The sequence below is a fragment of the Schistocerca nitens genome, chromosome 7 (genome assembly GCF_023898315.1).
Source record: "Schistocerca nitens isolate TAMUIC-IGC-003100 chromosome 7, iqSchNite1.1, whole genome shotgun sequence".
Lineage (NCBI taxonomy): Eukaryota > Metazoa > Arthropoda > Insecta > Orthoptera > Acrididae > Schistocerca > Schistocerca nitens.
The window spans coordinates 226,908,177-226,930,741 of record NC_064620.1 but is presented as its reverse complement, the minus strand read 5'-3'; the positions used below and the strand labels follow the sequence as shown (position 1 = coordinate 226,930,741).

Sequence of the window (22,565 nt, the reverse complement as noted above, 5' to 3'; positions counted from 1 at the left end):
CTTCAGGTAGAGAACAGTCGTTCAAAAGGGTGGCAGTTTTCCTTGATATTCGGCTTGTTGGGTCCTTTTCAATTCTGCGGTACGTAGAATCATTTAGCTGACAATATATCTTCTCGTTGTAGGCTTCTCTTGTCAGAAGAACTATGGCGTTACCCTTATCTGCAGGCAGTACGACTGTGCTGGTATCTTCTCAGAGGCTGTGGAGAGCAGCTCTTTCAGCTGGCGAGATGTTACTCCGTTGTGGTGCACATTTCAACAACGTTCGGCAAGATTCACGTCGAATTTCGTCTGCAGAATCCACAGGGAGACGTCTAATGGCTTCCTCAATGGAACTGATGAAATCCGTTAAGGCAGTGAAGCAGGTGTAGGAGCAAAGTTTAAACCTTTCGCAAGCACTGACATCATCGCATCGTCAAAAGATTTCTGTGTGAGGTTCACCACGGATCGTCCAGAGAGAGCTTCTTGCGGCTTTCGTGTTAAGAGTTGGCTAAACTTTGCACTTTTCCTGTTTGTACTGTTCCTGTGAGCCCAGTCTTTCTTGGCCCAAGATACACCGTCAATCCATTCCCAGCTAAGGTAAGAACATCTTGCTGCAATCTTCAGATGTAAATAATATAAATTCCTGGCAACAGCGTCTAACTCATGACGCGTAAAATGGATTTTTTCTCTTACTAAAGCCAGATTCGCCTTGTGTTTTATATTGTTGGCTGCCACACTATTAATAAAATGAACAACTCTGGCGAAAGTTGGAATCAAGTTATTGTCTCTACATGATGCGCTGTAGGATGCCAGTACATTTCGCATGCGCGAGATTCGGCATGAATACGACGACTGCACCTGGGCTCTTCAGTAGTTGTGTACTCACCTGATGATGGCCAGACGTCTCTGGGCCGAAATGTCGTGGCAGAATGTCGACGGGATCCGGCTGCATACCCGGAAATTATTAGAAGAAGCTTTTTAATTGCCATGCCCACATACACTCCTGGAAATTGAAATAAGAACACCGTGAATTCATTGTCCCAGGAAGGGGAAACTTTATTGACACATTCCTGGGGTCAGATACATCACATGATCACACTGACAGAACCACAGGCACATAGACACAGGCAACAGAGCATGCACAATGTCGGCACTAGTACAGTGTATATCCACCTTTCGCAGCAATGCAGGCTGCTATTCTCCCATGGAGACGATCGTAGAGATGCTGGATGTAGTCCTGTGGAACGGCTTGCCATGCCATTTCCACCTGGCGCCTCAGTTGGACCAGCGTTCGTGCTGGACGTGCAGACCGCGTGAGACGACGCTTCATCCAGTCCCAAACATGCTCAATGGGGGACAGATCCGGAGATCTTGCTGGCCAGGGTAGTTGACTTACACCTTCTAGAGCACGTTGGGTGGCACGGGATACATGCGGACGTGCATTGTCCTGTTGGAACAGCAAGTTCCCTTGCCGGTCTAGGAATGGTAGAACGATGGGTTCGATGACGGTTTGGATGTACCGTGCACTATTCAGTGTCCCCCCGACGATCACCAGTGGTGTACGGCCAGTGTAGGAGATCGCTCCCCACACCATGATGCCGGGTGTTGGCCCTGTGTGCCTCGGTCGTATGCAGTCCTGATTGTGGCGCTCACCTGCACGGCGCCAAACACGCATACGACCATCATTGGCACCAAGGCAGAAGCGACTCTCATCGCTGAAGACGACACGTCTCCATTCGTCCCTCCATTCACGCCTGTCGCGACACCACTGGAGGCGGGCTGCACGATGTTGGGGTGTGAGCGGAAGACGGCCTAACGGTGTGCGGGACCGTAGCCCAGCTTCATGGAGACGGTTGCGAATGGTCCTCGCCGATACCCCAGGAGCAACAGTGTCCCTAATTTGCTGGGAAGTGGCGGTGCGGTCCCCTACGGCACTGCGTAGGATCCTACGGTCTTGGCGTGCATCCGTGCGTCGCTGCGGTCCGGTCCCAGGTCGACGGGCACGTGCACCTTCTGCCGACCACTGGCGACAACATCGATGTACTGTGGAGACCTCACGCCCCACGTGTTGAGCAATTCGGCGGTACGTCCACCCGGCCTCCCGCATGCCCACTATACGCCCTCGCTCAAAGTCCGTCAACTGCACATACGGTTCACGTCCACGCTGTCGCGGCATGCTACCAGTGTTAAAGACTGCAATGGAGCTCCGTATGCCACGGCAAACTAGCTGACACTGACGGCGGCGGTGCACAAATGCTGCGCAGCTAGCGCCATTCGACGGCCAACACCGCGGTTCCTGGTGTGTCCGCTGTGCCATGCGTGTGATCATTGCTTGTACAGCCCTCTCGCAGTGTCCGGAGCAAGTATGGTGGGTCTGACACACCGGTGTCACCCCCCAGGGGATCCACAACTCTTTTGTGGATACGTGCGTAGCGAGCACGGGACCCCGAGCTGATGTGGCCTTCCTTCCTTTCCGGGCTGCATACCTTCCCTTACCGCATCCTTCCCCATCCCCCATCTTCGCCCCCCCCCCTCACCTCTGGCTCCTTCCTTCCTTTTCTCCCCCTCTGGGGGAATGGTTTGTGCCTACGTCCGGAGACGGACGCTTGTAAATGTACCACATTCTTCGCCTTCCTTACTTGTAAGTCTTCGTCCTTCCTTTGTCCTTTGTCCGCTGCGGCGTTTGAGACCTCTTCTTTCCTTTCCCTTTCTTTCTTCCTCCCTGTGCGTGTCTGAAGGCCGACCCACGCACTTCCATGCGTAGCCGGTGACGGGGTAACGCGTAATTCCCCGCCCCGGGTAGACAGGTAGGACACGTACGTACCCCCTGGTAACGGCTAGGCCCAGGGAGGGGTGATTACCCGAGCTGATACCTTCCGAAAGTGCCGATTGGTCCCTCCGTCCGTTTGTCGGGAGGTGTGACCTGAGGTGTGAACAATCACCTAAGGCGGGAGTGCCCTCAGAGAGGGCCCCCACAAGGGAGGAGCGCGCCATCGGAGACGCCGGTAATCATGGGGGATTCTTCCGCAATGGTTTCCTCATCTTCCACTATGTCTGCTCACAAACGTAAGTTCACTGAGTCTCAACCACAGTCAGTTCTTCCATCGTTGCCACAGTTCCTTGTTGTTTCTCGGTCTGACGAAGGTCACGACTTCTCCACAGTCAACCCCTTCATTATTCAGAAAGGTGTCGACGCAATTGCAGGTCCTGTAAAGTCTTGTTCCAGATTACGGAATGGCACCCTGTTGTTAGAAACACACAGTGCCCTCCAGGCACAAAAATTGCTGCGTACCTCACTGCTACACACTTTCCCTGTCCGGGTGGAACCGCACCGTACCTTAAATTCCTCGCGTGGAGTCGTTTATACACGCTCCCTCGATGGACTGTCTGACGAAGAAATTCAGCACTACCTGTCAGACCAGGGCGTAACGGCTGTTCATAGGGTTATGAAAAGGGTTGACACGAAGATCATTCCAACCCGCACTGTCTTTTTGACATTTGACAAAGTGCAACTCCCATCGCAAATCAAAGCAGGCTATGAGATAATTTCCGTTCGTCCTTACGTCCCAAACCCTACGCGTTGCTATCGGTGCCAGCGCTTCAATCACACCAGCCAGTCCTGTTCTAATCCGGCCAAATGTGTTACGTGTGGCAGGGATGCCCATGAGGGTGCTTGTCCACCTCCATCCCCTCGCTGCATCAACTGTATGGGTGACCACGCTGCTTCCTCTCGAGATTGCCCCGTTTTTAAGGACGAAAAGCTCATCCAGGAAATAAGAGTGAAGGAAAAGGTGTCGACCTTTGCTGCTCGGAAATTATTCGCCAGTCGCCAACCCACCGTGCCTCAGACAGGCAAATACAGCACTGTCCTTGCTTCTCCTCGGCCAACAAAGGAGGCGGCCACGCAGACTTGCGACCTCACCTTTAGTGCCACGGTCGTCCGATCGGCCAGCGCAAAGATCGCCCGTTCAACTTCACCACTTTCGCCTGCCCACTCTTTGGCTCACCCTTCGTCGGGTTCTGCTAAATCTCGAGCCCACAAGTCCGACACCAAGTCTTCGAAGAAAGAGCATACTCGTGAAGAGTTTTTACGTACGGCAACTTCACCACCATCGGTTCCTCCTTCCTCTAAACCTCATACTTCCAAGAAGGCTACAAAGAAACCCAGTTCCTCTCCTTCTCCGCCAAGGCATGTCCCATCCACAGCGCCACCTGGCGGAAATCGCCCTCGGCCGTCTTCTGTGTCGCCGAGGCGCACTGCTGGTGGCCGGTCAACCGGCCGATCGCTGGTGGCAGGAGCTGCTCCTGACCAACCTATGGATCAGGATCTTCCGCCTTCGGCTGAATGCCATTCCATGCTGTCGGTCGCAAGCTCTGAGCAGTCGTTGAGTTGACAGCACCCTTGGTCACATTCCTCCATTTTCTGTTCACCCTATGTCCATTATCCACTGGAATATCCGCGGCATTCGAGCCAATCGGGATGAATTGTCGATCCTCTTACGATCCTACTCGCCGGTCATCTTCTGTCTTCAGGAAACAAAGCTGCGTCCTAATGACCGCTTTGTTCTCCCTCAATTTCAGTCCGTCCGATATGACCTCCCCTCTGTGGAAGGCACTCCAGCCCATGGGGGACTCATGATACTTCTCCATGATACTCTCCATTATCATCCAATCCCCATAGACAGTTCCTTCCAAGCTGTCGCCGTCCGTCTTTCCCTTTCTGGATACACATTCTCTCTTTGTACTGTCTACATTCCATCGTCCACACCAATGGCGCGAGCTGATCTCCTTCATCTTCTTGGTCAGCTTCCACCCCCCTATTTGCTGGTTGGGGACTTCAATGCCCACCACCCGCTTTGGGGATCTCCACATCCTTGTCCACGTGGCTCCCTATTGCTAGACGTCTTCCACCAAGCGGATCTAGTTTGCCTAAACACTGGGGTCCCCACGTTTTTGTCTGCCTCCACGACAAATTTATCTCATTTGGACCTTGCGATCGGTACTGTTCCGCTAGCTCGGCGCTTCGACTGGTTCGCCCTTGATGATACACACTCGAGTGACCACTTTCCATGTGTCCTTAGGCTGCAGCCTCAACTGCCATATCTGCGCCCGCGACGCTGGAAGTTTGCCCAAGCCGATTGGACACTTTTTTCGTCTCTAGCGACATTCGATGACCGTCGCCTTCCCAGCGTCGACGATGAGGTCACACATATTACCGACGTTATTCTTACAGCTGTGGAACGTTCAATACCACGCACCTCCGAATTGCCCCGGCGCCCCCCAGTTCCTTGGTGGAACGAGGCATGCCGTGACGCAATATGTGAGCGGCGACGTGCTCTTCGCATTTTCCGTCACCATTCTACTTTGGCAAACTGTATCCGCTATAAGCAGCTCCGTGCGCGATGCCGTCGCGTCATTCGCGATAGCAAGAAGGCAAGCTGGCAATTCTTTATTAGCTCCTTTAACACCTTCACTCCCTCCTCGGAAGTTTGGAGTCGGCTTCGACGGTTCTCAGGCGCGCCTAGTTTCTCCCCGGTCTCTGGGCTCACTGTCGCGCATGATACCTTAGTGGACCCCGTCGCAATTTCTAACTCATTGGGTCAGCACTTTGCTGAGGTCTCGAGCTCTTCAAATTACCCGCCAGCGTTTCTCCCGAAGAAACGTGCAGCGGAAGTGCGACATCTTGCTTTCTCCTCTCAAAATCACGAAAGCTACAATGCTGTTTTCTCCATGCGGGAACTCCAACATGCCCTTTCTTCTTCTCGCTCCTCCGCCGCAGGATCGGATGGTATCCATGTCCAAATGTTGATGCATTTATCAACCCATAGTCTGCGTTACCTCCTTCGCCTTTATAATCGAATTTGGACCGACAGTACTTTTCCCAGACGATGGCGGGAAGCTATCGTCGTTCCCATTCCGAAACCTGGAAAGGACAAACATCTCCCCTCTAGCTATCACCCCATTTCTCTTACGAGTAGTGTCTGTAAGATTTTGGAGCGTATGGTGAATTACCGTTTAGCTTGGTGGCTGGAATCACGCGATCTTTTAACACCTGCCCAATGCGGATTCCGAAAGCATCGCTCTGCAGTTGACCATCTTGTCGCTCTCTCCACTTATATCATGAACAATTTTCTCCGGAAACGCCAAACGGTAGCAATATTTTTTGATCTGGAGAGAGCATACGATACCTGTTGGAGGACAGGCATCCTCCGCACACTGTTCTCTTGGGGCTTTCGAGGCCGGCTGCCCCTTTTTCTTCGCGAATTTATGGCAGAGCGAACATTTAGGGTGCGGGTGAACACTACTCTCTCCCGTACTTTCTCTCAAGAAAACGGGGTACCCCAGGGCTCCGTGCTGAGTGTTGTCCTGTTTGCCATCGCTATAAACCCAATTATGGATTGTCTCCTTCCTGACGTCTCGGGCTCCCTCTTTGTGGACGATTTTGCGATCTACTACAGCTCTCAACGGACCAGCCTTCTTGAACGACGTCTTCAAGGATGTCTCGATCGCCTCCACTCTTGGAGCCTCGAAACCGGCTTCCGTTTTTCTCCCAGTAAGACCGTTTGTATTAATTTTTGGCGACGTAAGGAGTTTCTTCCACCCTCCTTACATCTAGGTCCTGTCAACCTTCCGTTTTCAGACGTCACTAAATTCTTGGGTCTTATGTTTGACAGAAAACTGTGCTGGTCCTCCCACGTTTCCTATCTTTCGGCTCGCTGTCTGCGAACGCTCAACACCCTCCGTGTCCTGAATGGTACCTCCTGGGGAGCGGACCGAGTGGTCCTTCTCCGCCTCTATCGCGCCTTAGTGCGCTCGAAATTGGACTATGGAAGCATAGTCTACTCCTCTGCTCGGCCGTCTATTCTTCGGCGTCTCGACTATATCCACCACCGTGGATTACGTTTAGCGTCTGGTGCTTTTTACACTAGCCCTGTGGAAAGCCTTTATGCTGAGACTGCTGAACCTCCGCTGTCCAATCGGCGAGCGGTCCTTCTGAGCCGTTATGCTAGCCATCTGTCTTCCATGCCTGCTAATCCAGCCCATGACCCTTTTTTCGACGCCTCCTTTGATGTAGGGTATGCAGGCCGCTCCTCCTCCCTACTACCCCCGGGAGTCCGCTTCCGTCAACTGCTCCATTCTCTTTCCTTCCGCTTCCCTAAAACCTTCTTGACAACTTGGGGTACAGCACCGCCTTGGCTCCGTCCCCGGATCTGTCTGCTCCGTGATCTTTGTCAATTTCCCAAGGATGGTACACCTTCACTTGTTTATCGTCGGGCATTTGCTGCTCTATGTGCACAAATGACGGACGCCACCTTTATTTACACCGACGGCTCGAAAACATCGTTGGGTGTAGGGAGTGCCTATATTGTTGGCGACGCCCCACATCACTTTCGGCTTCCCGACCAGTGTTCGGTTTATACTGCGGAGCTTTTTGCTGTTCTCCAGGCTGTCCACTACATCCGCCGCCATCAGCGGATACAGTACGTAATCTGCTCAGATTCTCTCAGCTCTCTCCTCAGTCTCCAAGCTCTTTACCCTGTGCACCCTCTGGTCCACCGGATTCAGGACTGTCTGCGCTTGCTCCACCTGGGGGGCGTCTCGGTGGCGTTCCTCTGGCTCCCGGGACACGCTGGTATCTGTGGGAATGAGGCGGCTGATATAGCAGCCAAGGCTGCAGTTTCTCTTCCTCGGCCAGCTATTCAGTCGCTTCCCTTCACCGATCTACGGAGCGGTTTATGTCGCAAAGTTGCTCATTTATGGCATGCGCATTGGTCAACACTTCCCCGCAATAAATTGCGGGAAGTGAAAGCCCTTCCTTGCGCTTGGACCTCTTCCTCCCGAACGCGTCGTCGGGAGGAGGTAATTTTAGCTAGACTCCGGATAGGGCACTGTCTTTTTAGCCATCGACATCTTTTAAGCGGCGATCCTCCCCCACTCTGTCCCCACTGCTCTCAGCTGTGGACGGTCAGACACCTTTTAATTGAATGCCCCTATTTTAATCCGTTACGCTCCCGTCTACAGCTATCGCCTGATCTATCGTTGATTTTAGCAGATGACACGCGCTCAGCCGACCGCGTTCTCCAGTTTATTAGTGACAGTGAAATGACGTCAGTCATTTGAAGTTTTATCGGGGGACCATCAAGCCCTCTCTGTAGTGGACTTTTAAGCCTTGTTTCTGCTTTTAGTGTCTCCAATTCTTTGAGTTTCGTTCCCATTTTTGCTGTTTTCTATTTTCGGTTTTTATTCTTTCCTCAGTCACGGACCGGGCGCTAATGACCATAGCAGTTTTGCGCCCTAAAACCACAAACAAAAAAAAAAAAAACACCGGTGTCAATGTGTTCTTTTTTCCATTTCCAGGAGTGTAGAATGCAGCCCAGTAATTGCAGCTAAGTTGGTAGATCACATGGCTGTTTTCACAGGTGTCTTCGCCATTAATAGGATAAGAAAGGCTCATGACAGGACTGAAATAGGTGGTAGTGGGAGGACAGGTCTTGCATTTAAATCTGTTGCAGGGATATGAGCCATGAGACAAGAAGTGAGGAGTAAGAGTGGAGTAGGGACAGACAAGGACATTGTGTAAGCTGTGGGAGCAGGGGAATACCACTGTCAGAGGGATGGGGTGAATACTTTTCATTTCAGTGCAGAGAGAGAGGCTACCTGAATGCATGATGTGATTCAGTTGCTCCAGTCCTCGGTAGTACTGAGTCATGAGAGGAGTGCTCGTTTGTGGCCAGATGGTGCGAGGACTTCTTGGTGTGGAATGGTGGCAGCTGTAAAAGTGGAAGTATTGTTGGTGGTTGGCAGGGTGGATGTCGACATAGAAGTAGGTGGTTTATTGGGCTGGGGTGGACTGAGTGAAGTGAATGGGGAGAAGTTGGTGATGACCTGGAGGAATGTGAATAGTACGTTCTCACCCTCAGGAAGGAAGTTGTAGGTTTTCAGTCAGCCCAAAGTCCTCACCTCATTCATATTCGTTGATGATATCTGCATGATCTGACTGAGGACCCTTAGTGTCTATATGTGAATAAAACAATAAATCAGCACAGTAGTTGTGCTCTCTTATGGAATAATTTGTTTTATAGCTTGTTTTTGTTCGTGGAGTGTCATTTGTCACTACATAGATACACACAGCTCTTCTGGAGTGGTGTGCAGCACCATACACACTACAAACTTTTTTGATGAGATTTATTAGAAATAATGCATTATATTTCAAAAGAAACAAAGACATCAATTACAGTGCAAAAACTGACCTAAATTACAGTTTAATAAACTTGACTTTAGAATGAATGTAAAATGTTGCTATCAGAACCTATGATAACTCCTCATATCCCATACAAGAATTTCAGTTTAAGGACTTTTTGCATGTTTAGTACAAATGTGTTAAATACTTGAGTTGTCAAACTAAATATTGTTTTCTGGTTTGTGAATTCATCTGTGAATGATCAACATGCAAGCATGCTTAAATATATTTTATAACCTAGCTTGTCCAGTGTCATTACAATATATCGTGCAAGGTGACCAGTGTAACATGTAAGTAATCTGGATATTGCCTTAAACCTAGGTGAAGAAAATGATGCCAGGCTCCTATTGCCTGGTGGCAGCACCGTCCAATGCTGCATGTGATAATGTAGCTCAGCGACTGGCTCCACACTGTTCCACTAAGGAACTCCTGCGCCTGCATTCTTCTACACGAGACTGGTAAGAAAGTAGTGCTCTTTCCGTTTGTAGAGTGGCTAGTAGCTAAAATAAAATAAAAAAGTTAGACTAAACAACTTTACAATATGTGCATACAAAGTCCCTACCTGTAAATAAGTGGAAAGGTGACTTGGAAAATAAATTCGCACTCTTTTATTTGATCTTCCTTCTGGGATTTTTTGGTAGAGTTGAGATCAACAAGGAAGCACATTAAATAACAGATTCAAATGATTCATTTTATTCAGTGTTGACTGAAAGCTTAGAAAATAACATACATGGGACAGAATTACTCACAATGCATGTTGCGTCTTTGCAGAAATAAGAGGAAAGAACGAAAAAAAAAAAAATCTTGTGGAAGATGTTTCAACACGAATTTTAAGTTTTAGACGAAAATACGTAAGCATGTCAATATACTTGACTCCACTTTAATCTGAAAGCTTCTTGTCTGAACCTGGCTAGATGGGAATATTTAAATACATTTCAGTTACATGCTGAACAGACTTCCATTGAAAATATTATTGTAATTGGCAACATATAAACCACAAATTTGAAGAATAGGGTAATTACACTTATTTGATCTGCTCGGATTTTAACTGATCTTGAGAATAATGGAAGAATTGTTTTTTGTAAGTTAATAAATGTGTCATGAATGTTGATATAAAGTATGTATTATAGCTAGAATTTCCAAAATCAAGTTGTTACATCTACATATCCATGGTTACTCTGCAATTCACACTTAAGTGCCTGGCGGAGGGTTCATCGAACCATTTTCATACTACTACTCTTCCATTCCACTCTCGAATGGCGCTTGGGAAAAAGGAACACCTAAATCTTTCCATTTGAGAGCTGATTTCTCTTATTTTATGATGGTCATCATTTCTCCCTACGTAGGTGGGTGTCAACAAAATATTTTCGCATTCGGATGATGATTGAAATTTCGTAAATAGATCTCGCCGCAAAGAAAACCGCCTTTGTTTCAGTGACTGCCACCCCAACTCGCGTATCATATCAGTGGCTCTCTCACTCCTATTGCTCAATAACACAAAACCAGCTGCCCTTCTTTGCACTTTTTCAATGTCCTCCATCAATCCTAACTGGTAAGGATCCCACACTGATCAGCAAAATTCCAGCAGAGGACGGACAAGTGTAATGTAGGCTGCCTCTTTAGTGGGTTTGTCGCATCTTCTAAGAGTTCTGCCAACAAACACACTCTTTGATTTGCCTTCCCCACAATATTATCTGTGTTGTATTTCCAATTTAAGTTGCTCGTAATTGTAAATCCTAGGTATTTAGTCGAATATGTGCGATTTATCGTATACCCAAAATTTATCAGATTTCTTTTAGTACCCATGCGGATGACCTCGCACATCACCCATTGTGATATTTTGTGATCTCTCAAAGGCTTTTGATTGTGTGCATCATGAAATTATTCTAGATAAGCGTAAGTATTGTGGTATAATTGGGAAGGCGCACAAATGGTTTAATTCATACTTAATTGGAAGAATCCAGAAGGATGAAATTAACAGTACAGATAGTCTACAAAAAGCAGCTGAGTCCTGTTAACTGGGGAGGTATCAAGTATGGTGTCCCACAGGGTTCAGTCTTCGGTCCCTTATTGTCCTTAATATACACTCCTGGAAATTGAAATAAGAACACCGTGAATTCATTGTCCCAGGAAGGGGAAACTTTATTGACACATTCCTGGGGTCAGATACATCACATGATCACACTGACAGAACCACAGGCACATAGACACAGGCAACAGAACATGCACAATGTCGGCACTAGTACAGTGTATATCCACCTTTCGCAGCAATGCAGGCTGCTATTCTCCCATGAAGACGATCGTAGAGATGCTGGATGTAGTCCTGTGGAACGGCTTGCCATGCCATTTCCACCTGGCGCCTCAGTTGGACCAGCGTTCGTGCTGGACGTGCAGACCGCGTGAGACGACGCTTCATCCAGTCCCAAACATGCTCAATGGGGGACAGATCCGGAGATCTTGCTGGCCAGGGTAGTTGACTTACACCTTCTAGAGCACGTTGGGTGGCACGGGATACATGCGGACGTGCATTGTCCTGTTGGAACAGCAAGTTCCCTTGCCGGTCTAGGAATGGTAGAACGATGGGTTCGATGACGGTTTGGATGTACCGTGCACTATTCAGTGTCCCCTTGACGATCACCAGTGGTGTACGGCCAGTGTAGGAGATCGCTCCCCACACCATGATGCCGGGTGTTGGCCCTGTGTGCCTCGGTCGTATGCAGTCCTGATTGTGGCGCTCACCTGCACGGCGCCAAACACGCATACGACCATCATTGGCACCAAGGCAGAAGCGACTCTCATCGCTGAAGACGACACGTCTCCATTCGTCCCTCCATTCACGCCTGTCGCGACACCACTGGAGGCGGGCTGCACGATGTTGGGGCGTGAGCGGAAGACGGCCTAACGGTGTGCGGGACCGTAGCCCAGCTTCATGGAGACGGTTGCGAATGGTCCTCGCCGATACCCCAGGAGCAACAGTGTCCCTAGTTTGCTGGGAAGTGGCGGTGCGGTCCCCTACGGCACTGCGTAGGATCCTACGGTCTTGGCGTGCATCCGTGCGTCGCTGCGGTCCGGTCCCAGGTCGACGGGCACGTGCACCTTCCGCCGACCACTGGCAACAACATCGATGTACTGTGGAGACCTCACGCCCCACGTGTTGAGCAATTCGGCGGTACGTCCACCCGGCCTCCCGCATGCCCACTATACGCCCTCACTCAAAGTCCGTCAACTGCACATACGGTTCACGTCCACGCTGTCGCGGCATGCTACCAGTGTTAAAGACTGCGATGGAGATCCGTATGCCACGGCAAACTGGCTGACACTGACGGCGGCGGTGCACAAATGCTGCGCAGCTAGCGCCATTCGACGTCCAACACCGCGGTTCCTGGTGTGTCCGCTGTGCCATGCGTGTGATCATTGTTTGTACAGCCCTCTCGCAGTGTCCGGAGCAAGTATGGTGGGTCTGACACACCGGTGTCAATGTGTTCTTTTTTCCATTTCCAGGAGTGTATATTAATGACTTGCCACTCTGTATTCATGACGGTGAAAAGTTAGTTCTTTTTGTTGATGATACAAGTATAGTAATCACACTCAAGAAGCAAGAATCAGCTGAGGAAATTGCAAATAATGTCTTTCAGGAAATTATTAAGTGGTTCTCTGCAAATGGACTTTCACTAAATTTTGAGAAAACACAGTTTATACAATTCTGTACAGTAAATGGCATAACACCATTGATAAATATAGACTATGAACGGAAGTCTGTTGCTAAGGTAGAATACTCATAATTTCTGGGTGTGTGCATTGATGAGAAATTGAATTGGAACAAATGCAAATGCAAATGCAAATTTTGGTGATAAACATATCAGTAAATTAGCTTACTACGCCTATTTTCATTCACTGCTTTCATATGGCATCATGTTTTGGGTAAATTTGTCATTAAGAGAGAAAGTATTCATTGCACAAAAGTGTGTAATCAGAATAATAGCTGGAGCCCACCAAAGATCACCTTGCAGACATTTATTTAAGGAACTCGGGATATTCTCAGTACCTTCACAATACATATATTCACTTATGAAATTTGTCATTAATAAACCATCCCAATTCAAAAATAACAGTGAAGTGCAAAGCTACAACACTAGAAGAAAGGATGATATTCACTATTCTGGATTAAATCTCACTTTGGCACAGAAATTGTTGAATTATGCTGCCACAAAAATATTTGGTCATTTGCGAAATAGTATTCAAAGTCTGACAGATAACCTACCAACATATAAAAGCAAATTAAAAGAATTTCTGAATGACAACCCCTTCTACTCTATAGATGAATTCTTAGATATGAAGTAATAACAGTAAAAAAAAAAAAAATTAATCAACTGTTTTTGTAAAGAAAACTTATGTTAAAATGACACGATACACATCATTATGAAATGTCTTATTCATGATCTGTGGAACAACGATTAATGTATGTATGTATAAATGTATGTTCAGTGCCAATTGCCACTTTTTGCACCATACAGAAATTCTCTCTAGATCATTTTGTCATTTGAATTGATCGTCTGATGATTTTACTAGACAGTACATTACATTGTCGCCTGCAAACAATCTAAGGGGGCTGCTCAGATTATCACCTAGATCATTTATGTAAATCAGGAACAGCAGAGGGCCTACGACACTACCTTGCAAAACACCAGATATCGCTTCTGTTCTACTCGATTTACCGTCTTATCACTACAAGCTGTGACATCTCTGAGAGTAAATTATGAATCCAGTCACACAACTGAGACAATACTCCATATGCAAGCAATTTGATTAATATTAGAACAGCATGCCACCCGTCACCTCAAAAAACTATCCAATCTCCTGGTTTCCCACCTCCGGAAAGGCAACTCACTCACCCTTCACAACCTTTCCAGCAAACCTCAACCACCTCTCATTGCACACAAACCCAGTCTCTCCCATCTACTCAATCTCCCACTTCCAGCTCCACTCCCTCCAAAACCTCAAAATTCCAATCAACACAATCTGGTACCACAACCCCCTAATTCAGTAGTTAACCTTTCCTCCAAACCTCTCTCCCAATCCGAAACCTCTGTCCTTTCCAAAGGCCTCACCTTCAGCCCCACTCCCAGATTCAACCAAACAGCCCTCGTCAAAGATTTACTGTCCTACACTCGTACTCTCTGCTGAAAGTATCACTTTGCCACGAAGAAAAATGATCCTAATCCTACCCCTAATGATCCAACTCCCCAAGACACTATCCAAATTTAACCCTACCTGGAACAGTTCCATCCTCCGTCACAGCGGGACCCACCTCCTCTTCCTCAAAATCACCCTCTCCAAACCTTCCAGGAATTTCTGACTTCCAGCCTTGCCTCTCAATCCTCCTTAAAAAACCTTAATCCTACTCCCAACATCACCACTGCTGAAGCCCAGGCTATCCGTGATCTGAAGGCTGACCGGTCCATCGTCATTCTTCCGGCGGACAAGGGTTCCACGACCGTGGTACTTGATCGTCGGGAGTATGTGGCTGAGGGACTGCGTCAGCTTTCAGACAACACCACATACAAAGTTTGCCAAGGTAATCCCATTCCTGATGTCCAGGCGGAGCTTCAAGGAATCCTCAGAACCTTAGGCCCCCTACAAAACCTTTCACCTGACTCCATCAACCTCCTGACCCCACCGACACCCTGCACCCCCTACCTTCTACCTTCTTCCTAAAATTCACAAACCCAGTCATCCCGGCCGCCCCATTGTAGCTGGTTACCAAGCCCCCACAGAATGTATCTCTGCCTACGTAGATCAACACCTTCAACCCATTACATGCAGTCTCCCATCCTTCATCAAAGACACCAACCACTTTCTCGAACACCTGGAATCCTTACGCAATCCGTTACCCCCAGAAACCATCCTTGTAACCATTGATGCCACTTCCTTATACACAAATATCCCGCACGTCCAGGGCCTCGCTGCGATGGAGCACTTCCTTTCACGCCGATCACCTGCCACGCTACCTAAAACCTCTTTCCTCATTACCTTAGCCAGCTTCATCCTGACCCACAACTTCTTCACTTTTGAAGACCAGACGTACCAACAATTAAAGGGAACCGCCATGGGTACCAGGATGGCCCCTTCGTACGCCAACCTATTCATGGGTCGCTTAGAGGAAGCCTTCTTGGTTACCCAGGCCTGCCAACCCAAAGTTTGGTACAGATTTATTGATGACATCTTCATGATCTGGACTCACAGTGAAGAACAACTCCAGAATTTCCTCTCCAACCTCAACTCCTTTGGTTCCATCAGATTCACCTGGTCCTACTCCAAATCCCATGCCACTTTCCTTGATGTTGACCTCCACCTGTCCAATGGCCAGCTTCACACGTCCGTCCACATCAAACCCACCAACAAGCAACAGTACCTCCATTACGACAGCTGCCACCCATTCCACATCAAACGGTCCCTTCCCTACAGCCTAGGTCTTCGTGGCAAACGAATCTGCTCCAGTCCGGAATCGCTGAAGCATTACACCAACAACCTGACAACAGCTTTCGCATCCCGCAACTACCCTCCCGACCTGGTACAGAAGCAAATAACCAGAGCCACTTCCTCATCCTCTCAAACCCAGAACCTTCCACAGAAGAACCACAAAAGTGCCCCACTTGTGACAGGATACTTTCCTGGACTGGATCAGACTCTGAATGTGGCTCTCCAGCAGGGATACGACTTCCTCAAATCCTGCCCTGAAATGAGATCCATCCTTCATGAAATCCTTCCCACTCCACCAAGAGTGTCTTTCCGCCGTCCACCTAACCTTCGTAACCTCTTAGTTCATCCCTATGAAATCCCCAAACCACCTTCCCTACCCTCTGGCTCCTACCCTTGTAACCGCCCCCGGTGTAAAACCTGTCCCATGCACCCTCCCACCACCACCTACTCCAGTCCTGTAACCCGGAAGTTGTACACGATCAAAGGCAGAGCTACGTGTGAAAGCACCCACGTGATCTACCAACTGACCTGCCTACACTGTGACGCGTTCTATGTGGGAATGACCAGCAACAAACTGTCCATTCGCATGAATGGACACAGGCAGACAGTGTTTGTTGGTAATGAGGATCACCCTGTGGCTAAACATGCCTTGGTGCACGGCCAGCACATCTTGGCACAGTATTACACCGTCCGGGTTATCTGGATACTTCCCACTAACACCAACCTATCCGAACTCCGGAGATGGGAACTTGCTCTTCAATATATCCTCTCTTCCCGTTATCCACCAGGCCTCAATCTCCGCTAATTTCAAGTTGCCGCCACTCATACCTCACCTGTCATTCAACTACATCTTTGCCTCTGCACTTCCGCCTCGACTGACATCTCTGCCCAAACTCTTTGTCTTTAAATATGTCTGCTTGTGTCTGTATATGTGTGGATGGATATATGTGTGTGTGTGTGTGTGTGTGTGTGTGTGTGTGTGTGTGTGTGTGTGTGTGTGTGTGTGTGTGTGTGTGTGTGCGCGAGTGTATACCTGTCCTTTTTTCCCCCTAAGGTAAGTCTGTCCGCTCCCGGGATTGGAATGACTCCTTACCCTCTCCCTTAAAACCCACATCCTTTCGTCTTTCCCTCTCCTTCCCTCTTTCCTGATGAGGCAACAGTTTGTTGCGAAAGCTTGAATTTTGTGTGTATGTTTGTGTTTGTTTGTGTGTCTATCGACGTGCCAGCGCTTTCGTTTGGTAAGTCACATCATCTTTGTTTTTAGATATACAATTTGATTAATAGTCGCTTGTGAGGAACGGTATGAAGGGCTTCTTGGAAATCTAGGAATATGGAATCAATCTGAGATCCTTCGTCGACAGCACTCATTACTTTGTGGGAATAAAGAGCTTGCTATGTTGCACAAGAACAATATTTTCTGAATCTGTGTTGGTTATGTATCAATAAGTCATTTTCTTCAAGGTGCTTCATAATGTTAGAGTACAGTATATGCTCTAAAATCTTACTGCAAATTGAGGTCAGTGATATGGGTCTGTAATTCAATGGGTTACCCCTATTTCCTTCCTTGAATATTGGTGTGACCTGTGCTACTTTCCAGCCTTTAGGAACAGACCCTTCAAGTGAGAAGTTGTATATGATTGCTAAGAAAGGCGCTATTGAGTCTGCATACTCTGAAAGGAACCTGATTGGTATATCATCTGGACCAGAAGACTTCCCTTTCTAAAGGGATTTGATTGTTTCGTAACACCTACGACATCTACTTTTATGTCACTCATGCTAACAGCTTTCCTGGTTTCGAATCCTGGAATATTTACTTTGTCTTCTTTCTTGATTAATAGTCACTTGTGAGGAACGGTATCAAGGGCTTCTTGGAAATCTAGGAATATGGAATCAATCTGAGATCCTTCGTCGACAGCACTCATTACTTCGTGGGAATAAACCTACTTTATTTAATCCATCCTTTCTCAACACGGTTTGCGCCTTTGTAAAAATTTCGGCAGAATTTATCTCTGGCTTTAGCCAGCTTTCTGTTCCTATAACGATTTCAGCTTCAGTGCTTTCTATCAGCACTTGAAGCTCTGGTACTTTTCCAACACAGCTACAACAATTTACAACAACAATATCGACTGTTGCTTGCTCGATTCTTGTCGTTTCTTTGCCCTGTACCCTTTGGGACTGGAGCCCTTTCGATCATTCCCGAGACTGTCTAACCTAAACAACCGCCCAGTCCACACCACACAGCCCCTGCTACCCGTGTAGTCACCTCCTGTGTGTAGTGCACACTTGACCTATTTAGCGGAACCCAAAAACCCACCACCCTATGGTGCAAGTTGGTTGGAAAGGGGGTCATGCAGGATAGTTGCAAAATAATTAAACCAAAAGTTATTATAGAAGCTGTAGGAACAAGAAGGAATAAAATACAGTACTGGTATAAATTCAGTTTGCACTTAGTTACTTAAGTGTTCCCAAAATATTCATATACTCCATTTTAATGACAGACATTTTAGAATATATAAAAAAATAAAATAAAATTAAAAAAAAATCCTATCATTTCAAAAACTCAAATTTCGTCTGTGCATAGACTACAGCTATGAATGTTTTTTGATTGGGAGGTACAGAATTGTGGGAGATAATTTTGGGATTATTACACCCTTACAACAGAGTGGTACACTATGCCCTGTTTTGTTGCCCTTCATAGTAAGCCATCCTGGGCATACATTTCACCAAGACAATGCCCACCTACACACAGCAATTCATTATATAAATAATACCATCAAAAATAAGAAATAAATAACTAGGCTCACCTCGTTTTCCTTTTAGCTGATGCTCAAACTATGGTTTCTTAACATGCATTCATTTTACCCTTTGCATGTAACCAGCGTCAAACGTCACTACTACGTCACTAGACATCGCTGGGATTCGTTTACCTCATTGATGCTGACGTAGGCACTCAGCTGCAGCCTATGATATTGCTCGGAGGGAAAATGCCGCGAAATTCTTCCGACGCCAGACCATATGGCGGACAACAGTCAGTTTGGTATACCATCATTGCCTTGATGGAAATGTATGCCCGGGATGGCTTACTATGAAGGGCAACAAAACAGAGCATAGTGTACCACTCTGTTGTAAGGGTGCCACAGTTGGCAAGCAAAGGGATCCTGCAGTGAAAAGAAATGACACCCCAGGCAATCACTCCTAGTTACCAGACCGTATGGCGGACAACAGTCAGTTTGGTATACCATCACTGTCTGTGGTGTCTTCAGACATGTCTTCGGTATGTAATGATATTAACTGGAGTAGAATTATCTTTAGCAATGAGTCCTACTTACCACATTGGTTGTCATCTGCAGCACCATTATAGTACAGCGGTACGTTGACAATATTCTACGGCCCATTTTGTTGCTATAAATGGCAACCCATCCCGGGCTTACATTTCAGGGAGATTATATCTGCTTCCACACAGTGAGATTTTCTACCGCTTGTCTCTGTGCTTGCCAGACTGTGTACCTTTGCCACCTGGGTCACTGGATCTCTTCCCAATTGAGAATTTTTGGAGCATTATGGGCAGGGCTCTTCAACCATACTGGAATTTTCACAATCTAAGGCACGTATTGGACAGAATAGGCATGTTATCCCTCAGAAGGATGTCAAATATCTCTTATCAACTGTTGCCATGTTGAGTAACTGCTTCAATAAGGATAGAGGTGGATCAGTGTGTCATTGACTTGCTAAATTTGTGAAGCTCTTTCTCTTGAATAAGTTAACCAATATTCATGAAACTGAATCATTTGATTGTCTGTTCATGTACATCTCACCTACCAATTTCCATCCCATTTACATAATTTCTTAATGGTATAGCTTTTTCTACAGCCACACCTAGAAACACGTTAGTTTGGGACCCCATTCTGGATTTCAGTAACATTATTTCTAACCTTAAGGAGTAGTGCCTTCTTCCCCGAAGAGAGAACTAATAGTTGCAAAAGCCAGAGCCAAGTGTCATGTACTATCATGCATACACTGGCAGTAATAAAAATTGCCTCTCCTGAAGGTTCTGGCAAGCAATAAGTCAATTTTGTAGTTTCCTTGAGTGAAATTACCTTTTGATACACATTTAGCATAGGCTTTTTAACTGCCAGTCTTTAATTGTGAGGTGATTATATGTAGCACATTGTGTGTGTGTGTGTGTGTGTGTGTGTGTGTGTGTGTGTGTGTGTGTGTGTCCTTGTTAAGCTTGGCAAAACTTTGTTTTGTAAGAATATTTTAACAAGACCTGCTTAGCATGTGTAGATTCTTGGGTGTTCTAGGTGCTGTGGTCTTAGCAGACCAGTAATGTATGTATGTCCTTATTTGTCACATTTTGCTTTCAGTGTAAATTGTATTGAATATACCTGTGGCTCACATGTTGGCACAAATTTACAGTTTGTGTGTAGCCTCTTGTGTGTTGTGTTGAAGTCTCGTCTAAATTCTATAAAAATTTGCCAAAGATTCATTTGCTACAGTCTGAAAAAGCTCCATCTGGGTGAAGCAGAAAACTACACGGAAGGAAAGATGAATTGTCTGGAAAACAGGAATAAAACAAGAACTCTATATGGTAACTTTCACATTAGATGATGATGTGTCTTTTACACACATTAGGGGCTGCTAGAGTGTATTGCTAAGGTCTTCTTGGTTCTCCCCATTTGGACTTGTAGACTGACGATAGAGACAAAAATTTAATTGGCTGACAAGCGGCTACTATACTGATATGTTAACTTTGGTTTGCTCGGAATAAGTGTGGTGAAGTTTAAACTGTTAGCAGAAGGCTGACTCGTGCTTGTGTCTAGACGAGAGACATTTTTAATTTGTTAACGCCTCTGTGCTCAATGGATACAGCAGCCACAGGTTACATGGTGAAATCTGGAGTTGTCCTCCATATAAATGACAGTGACTCCTCTTCACAGTCAGTTGTTAGTTGTTCATGCATAGATCATTTACAAAGTATCAGATATGTCATCTTGATTGAAAAAGAAACAGTTTTATAAATAATTAACCAGTTCCTACATACAATAATATTTTCTCTCACAAGTGTACATTAACATGTTCTGTTGTCATTTTTTGATATGTTGCATATAGTGTTTGTTATACATTTTCGCAAACAAATTCACAGTTAATCAAAAAAAGAAAAAAAATATTTGCAAATACAGACTACTGTAGTGTTGGCACATGCACCCCGAAAGCCTCTGGGTAATGTCGGAAGCCACATGTTCTGTGGTATTATGGCCAGTGCCCTCGGGACAGGTGTGTGGCAGTTCAGTTCTTTCAGTGCTAACTGTATACTGGGAAATACTGAGAAGCCTGTACCCTTTTGGTTTGTGAGGACAAAGCCATAAACTACTCTCGAAGACAGAGTATCTGGACATGACAAATCATTCCCGCATCCCTACAAAGATACACTGCTTAGTTAAAACACTATGACCATCTGCCTAGTAGAATGTTGGTCTACCTTCTGAACAAAATATAGCAGTGATTCTCGATGGAAGGGATGACAAATCCGTAGTAGTTTCCTGGAGGTATCTGGCACCAGATGTGTCTTCAGTCACATTATGGGCCTATGACTTCTGGATGGGGAGTTGGTGTGTTCCATTGGGTTCAGATTGAGCGAATTTGGTGACCAAGACATCAGCGGGAGTTCACTATAATGCTGCCCGAACCACTGTTGCACAATTCTGACCTTGTGACTTGGACAGTTATCCTGCTAAAAGACACTATTGTTATTGGGGAAGACAGCTTCATCTGTGTCTGCACATATACTCCACAAGCCACCATATGGTACACAGCAGTGGGTCCCTTGTACCACTGCTAGTTATTTCCTTTCCTGTTCCACTCAGAAATAGAGCAGAATTGTCCATAAGCCTCCGTACAATCCCTAATTCCTCTCATCTCACCTTTGTGGTGCTAATGCAAAACGTTGGTTATGGCAGTAAAAGTGTTCTGCAGTCAGCTGCAAATGCCTGTTCTCTATATTTTCTCAATAGCATTTCTCAGAAAGAATGTAGCCTAGTGTTGTATACACCATCACCTTTACAGATGAACCATGCTTTCCTAAAACTCTTCTCATAAACCAAACTCTACCATTTGCCTCCTCTAGTATGGTCCTTACATGATCATTCCATTTCATATTGCTTTGTAACATTAAACCGTTAAGGATGCAGAGCGATCACATAGATAATTTTGTGGGTAGAGCAAACCAAAGACTGTGATTCATAGGCAGAACACTTAGAAGATGCAACAGGTCTACCAAAAAAACTGCTAACACTACGCTTGTCCACCCTATTCTGGAGTATTGCTGTGTGGTGTGGGATCCACATCAGGTGGAACTGACGGATGACATAGAAAAAGTACAAAGAAGGGCAGTTCATTTTTTATTATCGCGAAATAGGGGATATAATGTCACAGACATGATACATGAATTGGAGTGGCAGTCATTAAAACAAAGGTGATTTTCGTTGCAACGGGATCTTCTCATGAAATTTCAATCACCAGTTTTCTCCTCCGATTGCGAAAACATTCTGTTGGCACCCATCTACATAGGAAGAAATTATCATCACAATAAAATGAGAGGAATCAGGGCTCGCACAGAAAAATTTAAGAGCTCATTTTTCCCGTGTGCCATTCGAGAGTGGAACGGTAGAGAGACAGCATGAAGGTGGTTCATTGAACCCTTTGCCAGGCACTTCATTGTGAATGGCAGAGTAATCACGTAGATGTAGACCAGGATGTCATGTAGGTTATGTGGGTGACAGAACACCGCTTTTGGAGGGATGGGAAGGATCTTGTGCAGGCTGTCCTTTGTATCAGGGCATGATGGTAGTTATCGAAGCCCTGA

The 22,565-nt window shown here is 46.5% G+C and overlaps 1 protein-coding gene across 1 annotated transcript in view; it reads left to right on the top strand.

Annotated features, from left to right (window-relative positions):
* Window positions 1-22,565, top strand: part of LOC126194722 (putative helicase MOV-10) — a 348,426-nt gene that overhangs the window by 270,290 nt on the left and 55,571 nt on the right. Inside the window, exon 13 of the mRNA XM_049932971.1 lies at window positions 9,542-9,678. Coding sequence (XP_049788928.1) covers window positions 9,542-9,678 — 137 coding nt within the window. The remainder of the gene's footprint in view (window positions 1-9,541; window positions 9,679-22,565) is intronic.